This window comes from Marmota flaviventris, chromosome 14, assembly GCF_047511675.1.
Source record: "Marmota flaviventris isolate mMarFla1 chromosome 14, mMarFla1.hap1, whole genome shotgun sequence".
Lineage (NCBI taxonomy): Eukaryota > Metazoa > Chordata > Mammalia > Rodentia > Sciuridae > Marmota > Marmota flaviventris.
Genome location: NC_092511.1, coordinates 38,772,497 through 38,790,137, shown reverse-complemented (window position 1 = coordinate 38,790,137; position 17,641 = coordinate 38,772,497). Strand labels below are relative to the sequence as shown.

Here is a 17,641-nt window from a genome sequence, read left to right as displayed (position 1 = left end):
GTCTTTGGATTAGGGATCGTGCTTACTGCTCTTCTGATATGTAGGCTTCCTTGTAGAGTAACAGAAAATCTTTTTCCTTAGTATCCTAAATAAAACAAAAGTACAGTATAAATAGATTTCAGTATCAGCCCACAATTTCTGTACCAGGGAAGGTAATAAAATGATTGACTACCCCTTGCATAGGCACAGGAATGAAGAGGTCACAGAACTCATCTAGAAAATGTATCACACCGGAATTGACAGGGAAAAGCACATGAAATTTTTTGACCAGTCTCTGTATCTTGTGCTGTAAAATTTCTATAGCAATGCAATGTAAAAGAATGAGAAAAGGAGCTGGGCACAATGGCTCACACCTGTAATCCTAGCAACTCAGAAGCTAAGAAAGGAGAATCACAAGTTTAAGGCCAGACTCAGCAACTTAGCGAGACCTGTTTCAAAAAAAAAAATTTTTTTAATGGGGTGGGGGGCTAGGAATATAGTTCAGTGGTAAAGAAATGGTCAGGCCCGATAAAGGAGATGGTCCCAAGTTTGACAAACTTCCTATATTCCCCTTAGCATCCCTCCTCCTGGCACAGCCTTCCCATGAGTGTTCCCCACATTTCTACCCAGATTAACTCTCAAAGTTCATCTTTATGGGAATTACTTTAAAACATTAGACTTTGTCCTCACTTTTAGCCAGGTCATCTCCATTAGAAATTTTCAGCAATTACACCTCAAATCACCTCAAGCTAATGTGTGAATCGCCTAACTTTAATGTGCCCTCCATCACTACATTTTATGATTGCATCTAGCCTTTAACACCCCCTTTGTTCCAAAGGGCTCTCTGTCCTGTCAATCTTCATCTGTCACTGGCAGTTATAACTCTTTACCTCAGAACTTCAGGGTCACTGCTGAGTCCTCCCTCACTCACCAAGTCCCAAAGAATGGATGAGACCCAAAGATGAGCACCTTAATGCACTCTTTATATCTTTCATCAGTTTAGTGCTATGAACAAAGCATTCACTCAAAAAGGAAGTAATCTAAGAAGTATTTTTCTAATTATGGTTCCTGATTCCAGCCTCCCCTCTCCATCCCCAAAATCACTAACTTTATTTAACCCTACATTATTCTCCCCAAAACTATTCCAACAGCCTACTATTTAGTTACCTTTTCACCAATCTTGCCCCATTTCAACCCATACTCCATAAGTCAGCAGTTTCTTTCCTAAAAGTAATGTCACTCCTCAACTTATAAAAAAAAAAAAAAACATAACTCAAAAGATAAAGACTACAGTGGGTGCGGTACAACATGCCTGTAATCCCAGCTATTTGGGAGGCTGAGGCAGGAGGGGTGGAATATGGAGGCCAGCCTGGGCAATTTAGACTCTGTCTCAAAATAAAATAAAATGGCCCAGAGATACAGCTCAGTTGTAGGGCACCCTGAATTCAATCCTGGAGATTAAAAAAAAAAAAAAAAAAGATAATGTTCACACTTATTATTTGATATCCACAACTCATGATCCAGTCCAAATTGCTTACCTCTCCAACCTCATTTCACCACTCTGCCATTTATCTTATAGAGTCTGGAAAGCTACTACCTCCTTCCACCTTCCCTACTCCCTAATCTAAATAACTTTTAGCCTTACTCCAGGAGGACTGCCTTGGTGCTCCCTTTGAACTAGCACTTGTTATACTGTATCATAATTATGTACTATGTTTGAACTTTCTCTTAAAGGTGACCCCTATAGCTAGAACCCTGCCTCACTCAATGGACCCTGGCATAATGCTCACAGGTAGTCCATTAAGTATCTGTTAAACACATTTGTATTACTAAAAGAATAAAATCTTTCAAAGTTTTTTAATTACTTTATGAGGCTATAAAATTATTTGATCAATGTAGTAACTGCTCAAAACATTTTTGCAACTCCTCTTTTGCCATTTGGAATTGCTTTCTGAGCTTGTTTACTCTCCAAAAAAGAAAATCAGTCCCTTTATACCCACAAAACATTTTCAACCAAATATAGTAGAGGCAACTTTGAGCACTGCCATCCTCCACCCTACCCCCCCTTCATTGTATGGATTGGCTCCAAACTTTTGGTCCTTTCAAACAAGGAAATTCTCCTTCAAAGGATGAAAACTTGCCTTCACTGACACTGTGTCACAGGATCTTAAGATGATTTCAAATGGTAATGCAAGAAAGTTTTGCAGTTGGAATATGCGTAGTGCCTCAAAGGGCTCCTATTTGATGGTGAAGACTTAAGTGTTTATGTTTAGATACGGGTTTTATTTTTCAAAAATATTTCCTTTCACCTTGCTGAATATCTGTTGAATGAAATCCTAAGGGGGGAGGGGGGGAGGGGAATGGTGCATCTCAATTTCTCCAAACTGTAAAAAGGAGGCTAAGTCTTCCCATTGACTCCATGAATGCCAAGATCACTGAAAATTCAGCTTAATGACTGCTGAATCAATTTCCAAAGATCAAAGCACTTTAATAACTTCATTAAAATATTAAGGCAGAAACACCCTACCCAGAAACTGCACCACCCTTGTCCAAGGAAGGAGTTCCACCATTTAAGACTGATGCTGTAAACACGACAAAGGAGCAGGTCCCTATTTTGCTTAATTCAACATGTATGGAGCAACTGCTGGTTGTTCTGTCCTATTCCTGGTGAATGAGAGGAGAGGAGAGAGGGAGGGAGGGAAGGAGAGGGAAAGTGAGGAGAGAGGGAGAGAGGGGGAGAGGGCACAGCCCTAGTACTCAAGCTGCAAGCTGTCAAAATCATTCCAGACAACATCTTGCGAGAGCACTGAATACATTCATAGCCATCCATCTCTAGTGAGGCAGTTTACACGAATGACACTATTTACCCTCCCAAATCGATTTAGGGGCAGAAATGGCTCTTAATCATCCCTAAAGGAAGGGAAGAACAACGGTAGATCTTCCCCATCACTTGGTATGGGAAAAGTGAGGAAGCAGCTAGGGAAGGGGTGGTCCAAACCTTTCTCTTCCCCTCAGGGCCAGCACCAGAGGCAGAAGCCTGGATTTCTGACATCCCAGTGCCAAGCCCTCTAGTTCAGTAAGAAGGAACAATCAAACTCCAGCTCATTTCTGCAGAGACGCACACAGACCCAGCCACCGCCCGGCCCCATCTCGTGGGAGCTGCAGGTAGAGGCAAGGTAATGGTGGACAGAGAAGGTGGAGGGGAGGGGCGGGGAGGGGCGCGCTCGCGTCCCCCTCAGCGGTCCCCCTCCGTCCCGACAAGTCGCTGCCAAGGCAACCCAAAGCCGCAGGGCCAGGGACCCCTTACTCCCCGCCCACGATGGGTACCTTCGAGTACTCCTGAGCCAGCTTCTGGTACTTCCCCTGCAACTCTGCCGAGGCCATGGCCTCCCCCGCCCCGTCCAGGCCAGGCTGTCCAGGCCGCTCAGTCCCGCCCCCCGCCCCCAACCCCAGACCCGCTCCAGGGCACGGCTCAGCCAGCGTCTGCTGCTCGGCCACTGCCGCCGCGCCTCCTCCTCCGCTTCCGGGTTCTCGGGGAGGGAGGAAGGCGGAGTGGGACCGGGGGCGGAGCGACCACCGGGGGCGTGTCGACGTCTCGACGTCACCGCCCCACCCTTACGCCCCCGAGCACGTGCGCGCGCCGTCTCGCTGGCGCGCTAGGATTCTGCCTCTGAGAGCAGAGGGCGCCATCTTGGACCACGCGACAAGATGGCGACCCGGAACGGAGACGGGGCGTATCGAGAAGGGAAGCGACTGATGAGTGTACAGAGTGGGCGGGGGACGGAGAAGTGAGACCGTGGTTGCGAAGAGCAGAGGACCGGAAGAAGAAACATTCTAAGAACATCAAGAATTCTAACCTACCCCGTGCTTCCCAGTTCCTATGGCAACCGACTGGCATTTGATGGTTACCTTGTTCGCAAGGAGCGTGGAGAAAAAGACCTCTGTATTCCGCTATCTGGTTATCCGGAGATGGCAGCACGGGACATGCCCTGCACTGTGACCTATCAGACCTACCCCAAACGTATAACGCTTGCTGCTGCCACTTTCTCTTGCTTCAGACCAGACAAACCCTTACTGTCTTTTTTGTATTTTGATACTGAAATTTCTTTGTGTCGGTTCTGTACCCAAGCCCCACCGCCCGCCCACCCCTGTCCCCGGAAGCACACGTTAGTCTTTTTCAGTGAATTGAGTAAAAGGCCGTTAGGAAATTGCAGATGTTTTCTGCCAAGCATGCAGATAGAGTGGAGTTAACAGTAAAAAAAAAAAAAAAAAAAAGGAAACAAAAACTAGTCTGCCTGGGATATTTTATGACACTTTTGCTTGAATTACAAACTGCATCCACTCATTCGTTTTAACGTTTTTTAGAATTTTAGTAGGCATTGCATTTCATTGCAACATTGAAATTTTCATCAATAAAGAAATGGATAAATAGATATAGGCTACATATTTGCCATGAATTACAATATGGATATTAAAACTAATGACTAGATTTGTGTGTGTCTGCATTTGTTTGTATCAACAAGGCAAAAGGGCATGTTAAATATAAAAAGAAATTGCATCATACTATAGTATAGGTACATTTTTTAAATAAGTAACATTTGTATTGTTTGTGGACACACAAACATGTACTAAAAATACAGAAACAAGAACTGAAAGGGATACATCAAATTCTGGATACTGGTTGCCTCTAATGAGAAACAGGGTGAGGAAACTGGGAAGAAAGGAATGTAAACTTTACTACGGGGTGTGTGTATTTTGTGTGTGTATTGGTTACTGGGCATTGAACCCAGGGGTGCTTTACCATTGCACTACATCCCCAGTTTTTATTGTTGTTGTTTGTTGTTTGTTTTACACAAGGTTTTGCCAAATTGCCAAACCTGGCCCCAGACTTGTGATGCTCCTGCTTAGTATCCTGAGTTGCTTGGATTGTGCCACCACACCCAGCCTAAACTTTATTTTTATTTCCATAATTTTTAAAGTAAATATGATAGGGTTAACATTTATTATCTAAATAATAGTATAGAGATGTTATATTAGCACTTTAGAATGCTTGAAATTTTTCATGATTAAAAAACTGTTATATGAAAAAATGTTAGACATTAGCAATTAGGGAAATACAAATCAAGAACACATTGAGATTTCATCTCACTCCAGTTAAAGTGGCAGCCATCAAGAATACAAACAACAATAAATGCTAGCAAGGATGTGGGGGGAAAAAGAACACTTTTACATTGTGGGTGAGATTTTAAATTAATACAACCACTATGTAAATTAGTATGAAGGTTTCTCAAAAGACTAGGAATGGAACCACCATATGACCCAGCTATACCTCTCCTTGGTATTTATCCTAAGGAATTAGAAAAGTCATCATACTGTAGTGATACATGCATACCTATGTTTATAGCAACACAGTTCACAATAGCCAAACTATCGAACCAGCCTAGGTGTCTTGTCAATAAGTGAATGGATAAAGAAAATGTGATATATACAATGAAATTTAATCCAGTCATGGTAAGAATGAAATTATGTCATTTGCAGGAAAATGGTTGGAACTTGAGAACATTAAGTGAAATAAGTCAAACTCAGAGAGTGAAAGGTTGTATGTTTTCTCTCATATGGGAAGCTAGAGAGGAAAAAGGAAAAGAAAGGTGTGAGGCTAGGGAGAATGTCATGAAAATCAAAGGGAGATCAGTAGAGTATAAGAAAGGGACCAGGGAAAGGGAGGATAGGAGGAAAAGGGAAAATATAGAGGGATGATATTGGCCAAATTGTATTGTTATATTGTATGCATGTATGAATATGTAACAGTGAATCCTACCATTATGTATAACTATACTGTACCAATAAAAAATATACAAGACGGAGGGAAGGGGAGGGGAGGGGGTATGGGGGCAGGAAAGATGGTGGAATGAGGTGGACATCATTACCCTAGGTAACATGTATGACTGCACATATGGTGCGATGCTACATTGTGTACAACCAGTGAAATGAAAAGTTGTGCTGTGATTGTGTACAATGAATCAAAATGCATTCTGCTGTCTTATATACCTAATTAAAATAAATAACTTTTTTAAAATATGGAAAAGAAAAAAAAAAAAAAAACCTATGTTATCTTGGTGTACTTTGGCTGTAAGCCAGGAATTTTATAGTGAAGGACTAAGGCTATATCCGTTGTAATGTGTAAGAGGATTATAGACTTTGAAATGTTTATAAGTCTTTTTCAAAACGTTAATAATTTTCAATTTGCTAATAATCAAGTCCTACTATCCAAACTTTCAGAACAGTAGTTTTTAAAATTGTTAGTTTTCTGTGGCACCACCAAGTGGCAGAATTAAATATTGTGAATTTCCATTGGTTATAAAAAATGAAAAAAAAAAAAAATTTAAATAACGTTCCAAAGAAAGAATGTGCAAGTTTAGCCAGAGAGCCTGTGTAATCTTGCTAAATTTAGAAATTTCTTTTCCACTGACTAATCTAGTTGTCCTGTCAGATGTATTATTGTAAAATCCCAAATGATAAGTCCAAATACATTAAAATTAAGAATCTCTTTCTCAAAAGACCTCACTAAGTGAAAAAAATATAAAACCAAAGAATGAAAACAGATATTTGCAATATACATATCCAACAGAGGTCTCTTTATCCAAATATATAAAGAGTGCTTACAAATCAATAAAGGAAAAGACAAGCAACAAAAGAGGAAAATAGCTAAGAGACTTCAACAGGATTTTCACAAAGGAAGATATACAAATGACCAATACACATGCAAAAGTATGTTCTTTCTGTTAGTAATCAGGAGGAAGTGAAGTTAAAACCACAGTGAGATACCACTGCATACACATACAAACGGCTAAAATGAAAAAGACTGAAAAGAGTAAGAATACAAGAAAGAAACTTGCATAAAATGCTGGTAAAAATATAAATTGGAACAGTAGTTTAGGGAAAAAATTTGGCATTATCTCATTTGAAAAGATACATATAGTTCATATTACCTAGCAGTTCCAACCAGAAAAAAAAAAAAATGTGTGTATGTATTATTCATCAAGAATACTTGTAACAGCCAGGCGCGGTGGAGCATGCTTATAATCCCAGTGGTTCAGGAGGCTGAGGCAGGAGGATCACGAGTTCAAAGCCAGCCTAAGCAACTTAGCGAGATCCTGTCTCTAAATGAAATATAAAAAGGGCTGGGGATATGGCTCAGGGATTGAGTTCCCATGGGTTCAATCCCCAGTATAAAATAAATATAATAATAATAATAATATTCATAACAGTATTACCCATAAATAACCAAAACCATCCAAACAGACTCTCCAAATGTCTTATCAACAGAATGGATAGGTAAATGATTGTACATTCATATTATGGAATGTTGAAAGCACTGAAAAAAGAGTTACTTATAGTAGATTTGTCATAAATCTCAAAAAAAAAAAAAAAAAATCCAAGGGTAAAAGAAGCCAGATCTGAGAAAACAATTATACTGTCTGATTTGATTTTTATAATGTTCAGAAATTGATAGAATTTAATCAAAGGTCCAGGGATGCATGGTTGGTGGTAAAACTAAAACAGTAAGGAAGTGATAACCAAAAAAGGAATGTGATTACTTTCATGGGGGAGAGAATGGAAACTCTAAGGAGGCGGGTGTAAGATGGGCATTGGCAATGCCCTATCCCTTGCTTCTGTGGTGCTACTGAAAAACCAGCCTCTACCTCAGAGCAAAGCCTGTCCAAGGAAGGGACATGACCTTTGTCCTTGAAAAGACCCACAGAGCACTCCAAGGCACATTCCCACCCTGCTAAGTGGTTTATCTACAAATAACAGGAGAGATCTGCTGCACCAGGTGTCCCTGACTCAGTCAGGCTAGGTGGGGATCCATAGCAACCCGCTAGCAGCCACCAATCAGCATGAGACAGGGAAATACCTGGGATGCCAGATGACCCTCCCAGTAGTTTATGGTGTTGGGAAACCATGTAGTTCAGCATGTACACCCCTTTTGGCTTAAACCAATCAGTTCAAATGAATCCCCCTCTTGTAGTAACCAATCACCCCTACCCAACTTGTTCCCGCCAGTGAATGTGCTAATCATGTTTTAGAGTTGTTATTTGATTTTCCCGCTGTGTGTGATGATTTGCTAAGAGATGCTATGATGTATGTGGGGGTCCCTGCCTTCTCCAAAGAATGTATAAAACTGCTGCAAACCCTGGGCTCAGGGCCTCTCAGCGTCACCAGTTGCTGTGTGTGCGCGCGGAGGACCGAGCTAACTCGCAATAAACACCTCTTTGCTGTTTACATGGATCTTGGTCTCTGGTGGTCTTTTGGGGGGTCCCAAATTCGAGCGTAACACTACATGGTTGTTGGCTTCAGCTAATCCCTTATGAAGTGTATTTCTGTTTCATGTGCTTTATTGTATGGGTATTACAAACATGATAACAAAATGTTTGAAGTCTCAATTATCTCGTGTTTGCCAGCAACAGTTCTCAACTATAAACAGGCTGCTTGTGGGGAATGGTATGAATAAAGGACTCTTGGAATTACTGTACACATGCAAGTGCTATGCTGATCATTATTGTCTGGGAGTTTTCTTTGTTTGTTTGATCACAAATGTCAGAAACCAAACACAAAGTAGCTTGGAACCAAATGGGGAACTCATTGAAAGAAGTGAGGCTATCTCACAGGACAATAGGAAGAAAAGAGCTACAAGACCTCAGGTTTTAGGCCGGGGATCTAATGTTTCTGCAGTTTTCACACTCCATCTCTGCCTCTTCCTGCTGATGCACTTTTATGAGGTAACAACATAGAAGCCCACAGATCCTAAGCCTCCCGTGTCACAGTTTTGCCTCTGTTGCCTCCAGGAAAAAAAAAAAACTAGGTTTCTTAGTTCCAGTTTGAAAAATCCCAAGGAAAATCTTTGATTGGCCCCAGTTGGGCTAGATGCCCATTCCTGGGAGAAGCTTTGGCATGAGGTCTTAGTTACACAGCACAGGCAGGGCAGCTGGGAGAACCACCAAGCCATGACCATGCCAAAAGAGATTAGATTACTCTTTCCTCAAACGAAGACTTCTGTGGTGTAAGACACTAGGTTAAGCAAGGACACACCAAAGCAGAGGCCAGTGAGGGCCAGAAAGCAGCATCAGGATCTTCTTGATGACAAATCCAGGTCCCCTGCTCTGCCCTGCCCTGGAGGACATAGTTTTTCTCAAACAGATAGAAGTCATCTCTGAAAGGGTCAAAACTTGAAACAAATGAGCATTTCCTGAAAAGTGTAAGGATATCTCACAGAACAATAGGAAGAAATGAGCCACAGGACATTGGAACAACATAAGTCGGGAATCTGGATGTTTCTGCAATTCTCAGGCTCCATCTCTGCCTCTGCTGGACTGGGAAATCATTAACCGATGAGTTTGATTTTCCCCTTCCAACAGAGCAGAGACATTTGAGGAAGACTAGATCTGTCATATAGAAAGGAAAGACTTTTCTCTCCACACCTACGCATAGGATGAATCAATTGTGGTCTCACAGAATGAGCAAGAAAAAGTTTTGTTTGTGTAGTTCATACTCCATGCTGAACAATGGATCTGGTGTACAGCAGGACTTGGTGGCTTTCTTAGCCATCATGGAATGATAATTGTGAACAGAGTTTGCCAGATCCCATACCAGAGATGGTGCAAGATGAAGTTGGACCATGGAACAGAAAGGGGGACTATTCAGGTCCTGTCTGAAAGGCTGCCTCACTTTTATGTGGAGTGCATTCCACAACACAAACACTGCATCTTTTTGAGCCAGGGAGTAGATGATGGGTGGTGCAACACTGCAGACGAAGTGGGGACCTACCTATTTCATTATTTCAGAAAATGGCTGAAGCAAAGATAAAAAAACGTATTACTGAGTGGACCTTGGGGGAACCCATGATGGGGAGGCAGGGCTCAGATCTTTATTAGGAATAGCTCCTAACTTGAGAGCTATTTGACATGCAATGCTGTTCTCGTAACAGCTTATCAAACCTAAAACTCATATTAGAAAACACAGCACATTTAACCCCTCACTCTTCTAAACAACAAAGTCACAAAGTGATAGTGAAAGCTGGATTTTACTGACTTACGGCAGGCTCTGGCATGCAGTGTTTACAGTCAGAATTCAGTTTTCATGGACTTTGTATCTGCAAATTTGCATCAAACTTATTTGTAACCTCAAAATCAATAATCACAACACTTTCGAGGTCATTTACAAATATGCCCAGAGCAACAAAGATGTGCGTCACCCAAAACCCACATTTCCAGCTGAGATCAAACAGGGAGATGCTCGCCTTGTTTCAGCTCTCTACACTGTAGTGGATGCTGTTTAGTGTCTCATTTTTTGGATTTTTGAAGATTTTTGCTTTTTAAAATGGCTCCCAAACATAGTGCTAAAGCACTAGACAGGGTTCCTAAGAGCAGGAAGGCTGTGATATGCCTTACTCAGAAAATACAGGTGTACCCTAAGCTTTGTTCAGGCTAAGTTTATAGAGCTGTTCACCACTGGTTCCACATCAATGAATCAAGAATACATGTTAAATATAAGGAGCCTTTAAATGGGAACACACATAAAACATCTTCACTTGGTGAAAATATTGTGGCCAGAGGCTCATAGGGACCTAACTTTATATTTTCCCTAGAGTATGTTATTCGCAAATTCAATGTTTACAGCAATTTATAGAACAAAACTACATTAGGTGATGAGAATCAACTATATGTAGAACAAGTGGATCTTCCCTCAGCCATATGGACAATGACCACTTATGCCATCAGTGTCTTGGTAATATCAGAGGTATTATACAATCTCTGAGTAAACATTATTTCATGGTACAGTAGAATCACATGCTTGCTGAAGTCAAGGACTTCTTTCAAATTTCAGGGCCCTCTCCATGCCCTTTAAGTCATACATTCTACTTCAGAGTACCTTGATGTATACAGCACCCACTATAGTGACATTAGACCAATTTGCCCCACCAGCATCACCCCCTATATAGTCATAAAGAGAAGTAAGCAAAGATTTTCTCTGACCTGGTTTCATAATCTCTATGACCATTCTCCATACTTGATTAGGGATAATAGAGAACAAAGAATGTTTATATATGAGTGGATAGAGGGGAAGGTCTTAGTCTGTTTTCTGTTGCTATAAGAGGTTACCACAGACTTTTATAAAGAAAAGAAGTTTATTGAACTCACAGTTCTGGATGCTGGGTGAAGTTCAAGAGCATGGCACCAGCATCTGCTCCACATTTGGTGAGGGCCTTCTTGCTACATCAGAACATGGCAGAGGGTGTCACATAGCAAGACAAAGCAAGTGCAAACATGCTAGCTCAAGTCTCTTTTCCTCATCTTATAAAGTCACTAATGCCATCATGGGGGTCCCATCCTCATAACCTCATCTAATCCAGTTGCTTCCCAAAGGCCTCACCTTCAAATACCATTAACATGTGAATTTAGAGATTACGTTTACCATACACGAACCTTTGAGGAGCACAATTCAGACCATAGCAGGGAAGGATTAAGGAAGTCATTTAATAATAACGTTATGATGAAAAATAAAAATAGGCACAAGGACAGTGTGTTATTTTTATTTTTCATTCAGTGAGAAATGCACACCAACTCTACCATGAGGAGTGGGGAATGGCAGGGAAGAAAAGAACTTTACTCCCCATGATTTTTCTCTTGAGCAATTAGCTCCAAAGTTCAGGTTTAGTAATGAGGGCTCAGTGAAGCAAAAGTCTGAACAAAATCTGATGATTTGCAACTTTGAGGAGTCTTACTAAAAATAGGGATTCTGTGCTTGGAAGTTTTGCACCTTCTTCCTTTGGCTGTGCCCCAGTACTTTTCCTGTCTCAGTTACAGGACAGAAGATGGATGGGACGAGCACAGAGCCAGGCATGTCATATCCAAAGTCACATGGCAGACACTGGCAGAATCAAAACCAGAAGCAGGTCCTCTGCTTTACTATTTAGCTCAAAAGGTCAGAAGTAAATTAGTCCTGGATTAGAGGTGAGGGTGCCAAACCATTCATTATACTTCTTATAATATAATGAAACCTAATGCATCCATGACCCTTTTGCAAAAATTCTGACCTCCAGATCTATAACCCATACCTGTTCTCCCATCTGCTTGATTAATTTAAAATAAATCCCAAACATCAGAGTATTTAATGCTTAAACTTTTCAGCACATATTTCTAAAATAAATGACTCTTTTTTATACATTATTATCATATGTGCTAATAATGACTAATGTATGTGCTTTATTCATAGTTTTTATCTAGTCCATTTTCTGTTCTTGTCCAGTTTCTCGGATATTCTTCACTTTTGACCACCTGGCCAGTTCTGCAGAGTCCTATTTAGGTATTTTGTACGCATGCTTCAGTTGGGATTTATCTAATGTTTCCTCTGATTTGACTGGGCTTAAGGGTTTGGGGAGGAGATTACAGAGTTAAAGAGCCATTCTTAATATGTTGAACCAAATGTACATAGTAGCAACATGCCAATCTTGACAATCTTGATAACCTTTTAAAGTTTGATGTTAAAGAGTTGCATCTTCTGCCAGGTGACTGTCATCCCAGTGACTGGGGAGGTTGAGGCAGGAGAATTGCAAGGTTAAAACCTGCCTCAGCAACGTAGCAAGATCCTGTTTCAAAATAAAAATTAAAAGAGCTGGAGATGTGGCCCAATGGGAAAGTGCCGCTGAATTCAACCCCCAGTACCACAAAAATAAATAAATAAATAAATAAATAAATAAATAAAAATACAAAAGCAAAGAGTTGCCTCTTTGAAGTATGGAACTTTCCCTTTCTTCATTCTTTTGCCCTTAAATTTCTGATTTTATGCTATTTATTGGCATAAAACAAAGGATGTGTGTTAAAGAGCAATAGATAATAAGACCAGATCTGGGTGGACATTGTATTGGAATTCTAAATATGGCCTTTGGGGTAGAGTGGAGGTGGGGACCAGAGGAGGTAGATTGAAGATTTAACCTCTACACTTCTGGAAGTCCATTCCTGTATTCTACAGTATGGGTGTCGTGTGTGTGTGTGTGTGTGTGTGTGTGTGTGTGTGTGTGTTGTATTAAAATATACATATATAAAATTTATGTTTTTAACTTTTTTGGGGGGGTACTAGGGATTGAAACCTGTGGCACTGAGCCACCGAGCCACATCCCCAGCCCATCTTTTTTTTTTAATTTTGAGATAGGATCTTGCTAAATTGCTTAGGACCTCACTAAATTGCTGAGGCTGGCCTCAAATTTGTGATCAAGGCCGGGATTACAGGCCTGTGCCAACGCAGGAGGCCATTGTAACCATTTTGAGTGTTCAGTTCAATAGCATTAAGTGTATTCACATTGTTGCACAATCATCCCCATCCATCCAGGATGTCTTTATCTTCCTCAACTGAAACTCCAGATCTTTAAATGCTAATTCCTTATTTCCCTCCCCTAACCCCCAACCACTCTTCTACTCTCTGTCTCTATGAATTTGACCCCTCTAGGACCTCTTATAAATGCAATTATATAATGTTTATCCTTTTGCTTCTGGCTATTTCACGTAGAATAATGTCTTTACTTTTCAATCATATTGTAGCATATGTCAGAATATCACACCTTCTTAAAAGACTAAATAGGGGCAGAGGATGTAGCTCAGTGGTAGAGTGCTTGCCTAGCATGTATGCAACCCACAGTTCAATCCCCAGCACTATTAAAATAAAAAGACTAAATAACATTCCATTGTATGTATATACCACATGTTGTTAATCTACTCATCCCTAGATGATATCCAGGTTATTTCATTGTTTTGGATGTTGTGAATAATGCTGCTACGGATATGGGTATATAAATGTCTGTTCAAGCCCCTGCTTTTAATTCTTTTGGAGATATACCCAGCAGTGGAACTGCTAAGGTATATGTAACCATAATCAATACTCTTACGTTTACTGTACCCTATGGTGGAGATACTGTATAATGGTGTGCTGTTCATGTTTTTGTAGCTCTACATTCATGAAATCATGTCAGTAACTTGAAATGGGCTATGATGGGAGTATTTGCACCATGGAAATAGGAAAATGCTGCAAATTAGGCCCTGGTCTATACCCCCATCACAGAACTGGTTATACATTTGTCACATGTGTATAGGACAGGTGATATACAACCTTGGGGTGTTGCTAATAACTTCAGAATGTTCTTTGTATATCCCACAACGAAAACCATAAACATCTGTGCAAAGCAATTCTCAGGAACCACTGAGATGAAATTCATCCACTCAGCCCTGGGGGCCTTGCCGAATCTGGGTCTAATTCATCTTTTTTTCTCCCAAAACATTGAGTGTTCAATGACTGTCAACTGAAGAAATGAATCCAGGGTTTTCTCAAGGGGAAAAGTTAGACCTAACCAGATGGAAGGCCTTTTGGATCGTACAATGTCTAGCACTTCTATTTTCTATATAACTGTTATAATGAAAATTATTTCAATTTAATTCTTAATTTCAATCAATAGAAAATATTTCTCAAATATTATCACTTACTATAGTTGTAATTATTGCTATAGCCCTCACTCAATCCAAGTCCACTGATGTATCAGTAGCTGTTCTTTATTAGGTGTCTTTTTCCTAGAGCAAGGTGTGGGAGTTATTCACATTTCGAATAATACAATATTGTGAGAGGTTTTCTTGTCTTAGCTTTTTATAAAATTTCCAGCAATCACCAAAACAACTTAAAATTTTCATTAGCAATCAAAGACAGGTATTTTTCTGCCTTTTCTATATGACAATGAGAATTAATTGATAAAGGAGACGTTTTTATAGAAACAGAGGGGATGATAGGATTTTTTAAAACCACCTTTTTGTAATTTCTAGCAGTACAATAGATCCAAGGCAAAGGTCATACGAAACTGTTAGATGAATGAAGGGAGAATTAGGTGCTACTCCATGTACCTTTTGGTAAGTCTTAAAGTCTTTGTTTTCTTTGGTGGGGGGATTGTTTGTTTGGGTACTCGGAATTGATCCCAGGGGCATTTTACTGCTGAGCTACATCCCCAGTCCTTTTTAATCATTTTATTATTTATTTGTTTGTTTATTTATTTATTTATTTTGAAACAGGCTGACCTCTTCCTGCCTCAGCCTACCCATTCGCTGATTGTGATTATAAGCCCATGTCACTGCACTGTCTTAACTGGGGAAGAGCAGGGAGATCATGTCACCAACGTGCTTTCTGATAAGATGCAAGAAACACTACATAGCACTATTTTTGAATCATACTTGCCAAAGTGCTTCACTTGGGTCTCATTCAGCATTTATACCCACCTTGCAGTTTATTTAAAAAATAAAAAACAGACTAGAGGAACAAGTTGAATGACATCACAAGAAAGCTGACAGATATTTGCAGAATGTCAGGCTATTGGACAGCTGAAAAAGTAGAAGAGTAAGGAGTGCCTTAGATGAGAAGAGACTTAAGATTTTCTTACAATATTAAAATACACATACACTATGACCGGTTTGTTCTACTGGGTGTGGGGAGGGATTTTAACCTAGTGAAATAAAAATATATCCACACAAAAATTTTCACAGCAGCTTTATTCATAATGGCCCCAATTGGAAACAATCCAGTCAGCAACAAAAGTATGCACAAGCAAACTGGAATACAACTCAGCAATAAAAGAGAACAGGTGAACTCATGAACATTATGGTAAGCGTAGGAAGCCATACATACAAAAAAAGTGCACACTGTAAGTTTCCATTTTATATGACATTCTGGTTGGGCAAAACTCACCCATGGTGAGAAACATCAGAACAGTATTGACTCAAAAGTGCAGGTGGACTTTCTGAGGTGGTAGAAATACATGTTCTCTATCTTTGTAAGGGTGTGTTATCAAAATCCATCCCACTGCATGCTTAATTCACTGTATGTAAGGATATCTCAATTGAGAAGGAGGGAGGGAAAAGAGAGACACACTTAAGAGACACTAAACACAATGTGTGGACTTCTAGGATCCACAAACAACTGCAAAAAAGTTTTCAAGAAAACCTAAATGCAGACTGTATAGGCATTCAGATGGCGCCAAGTAATTATGTGTCTTTTGATATGATAATGACAAAATCATAGAATTTGCAGGGAAATGGATGGCATTAGAGCAGATTATGCTAAGTGAAGCTAGCCAATCCCTAAAAAACAAATGCCAAATGTCTTCTTTGATATAAGGAGAGTAACTAAGATCAGAGTAGGGACAAAGAGCAGGAGAAGAAGATTAACATTTAACAGGGATGAGAGGTGGGAGGGAAAGGGAGAGAAAAGGGAAATTGCATGGAAATGGAAGGAGACCCTCAGGGTTATACAGTGGAGGGGGTAGAGAGAGAGGAGGGGAGGGGAGGGGAGAGGTGGGGAAGGGGGATGATGGAGGATGGGAAAGGCAGCGGAGCACAACAGACACTAGTATGGCAATATGTAAATCAATGGATGTGTAACTGATGTGATTCTGCAATCTGTGTATGGGGTGAAGGTGGGAGTTCATAACCCACTTGAATCAAAGTGAGGAATATGATATGTCAAGAAATTTGTAATGTTTTGAACAACCAATAATAAAAAATTAAAAAAAAAAAAAAGAAAACCTAAATGCAGACTGTATAGGCATTCAGATGGCGCCAAGTAATTATGTGTCTTTTGATATGATAATGGCATGTGACTCTATAAGAAAATCCACAGTTTTAACAAATGCATACTGCAGCATTTAGGGTAAAGGGACATGATGCTCAGATGACAATACTTAACAGGGGGAAACAAAGACAGCAAGTGAGAAAATCTTGATACTCCAGAACCTGAGTGGTGGTGCTATGGGGGGTGGGGAGAGTGGGTAATAGTCCTTTTGGTTCTGTTTTATGAAAATGTTCATAATAAAAAATTAACTGGTTTAGGTAGATAAAGAGAGAATATAATACTCACAATGTCAAAGTTAACATTCTCTTAAGATACCAGAGACCCCACTTGCCTTGTTGGTTTTTCTAAGTCTTTGGCTGTTTGAGATATATATATATATATATATTTGTCAATGGATCTTTTATTTTATTTATTTATATGTGGTGCTGAGGATTGAACCCAGAGCTTCACACATGCCAGGCAAGCGCTGTACCACTGAGCCACAACTCCAGCCCTGATTGTTTCTTTTTACTAAAATTGACACATACCAAGACCAAAATTAATGGTGTCTTATACTAATCAATTTTATTTCATATTTCAGTCAACAAAATAGTTGAGAAATAACCTCTGAGAGAGTTCTTTATACTCTCCATTCTGGCGCTCCCCAGAACGGTTCTTTCTGCCTGCTTTAATCTCTCGCTGCCACCAGGGGGCGCACCCTCCCCGAACTTGCTCCGCGGAGGACTGAGGAGCGAGAGAACCAGCACTACAACCGGAGGAGTAACTGGTTACCAATCTTTTTGGCATGCCCGTGACCAGGGGCTGTAATTGTTTAGGCACGTCTCTGATGACCTCATCCCACTACACCTGAGTCTTTTTTAAAGAAACAATTAGCCTGTTTGAACAGAACAGGTAAGGCAAATTAGTAACTGGAAAATTACTAAGTCGTTCTACAGGACGTGTTGGGACATCCTGTACTCCCTTGAGGCTCAGTAAGGGTGTGGCCTCTTTCTTCCTCTCTTGATGG

The 17,641-nt window shown here is 40.3% G+C and overlaps 1 protein-coding gene across 1 annotated transcript in view; it reads right to left on the bottom strand.

Annotated features, from left to right (window-relative positions):
- The window catches only part of Ppp1r21 (protein phosphatase 1 regulatory subunit 21), a 66,722-nt gene extending 63,339 nt beyond the window's left edge, over positions 1 to 3,383 (bottom strand). Inside the window, exon 1 of the mRNA XM_027934418.3 lies at positions 3,307 to 3,383. Coding sequence (XP_027790219.1) covers positions 3,307 to 3,363 — 57 coding nt within the window. The 5' untranslated portion in view covers positions 3,364 to 3,383. The remainder of the gene's footprint in view (positions 1 to 3,306) is intronic.
- Between the last annotated feature and the right edge of the window lie 14,258 nt (positions 3,384 to 17,641).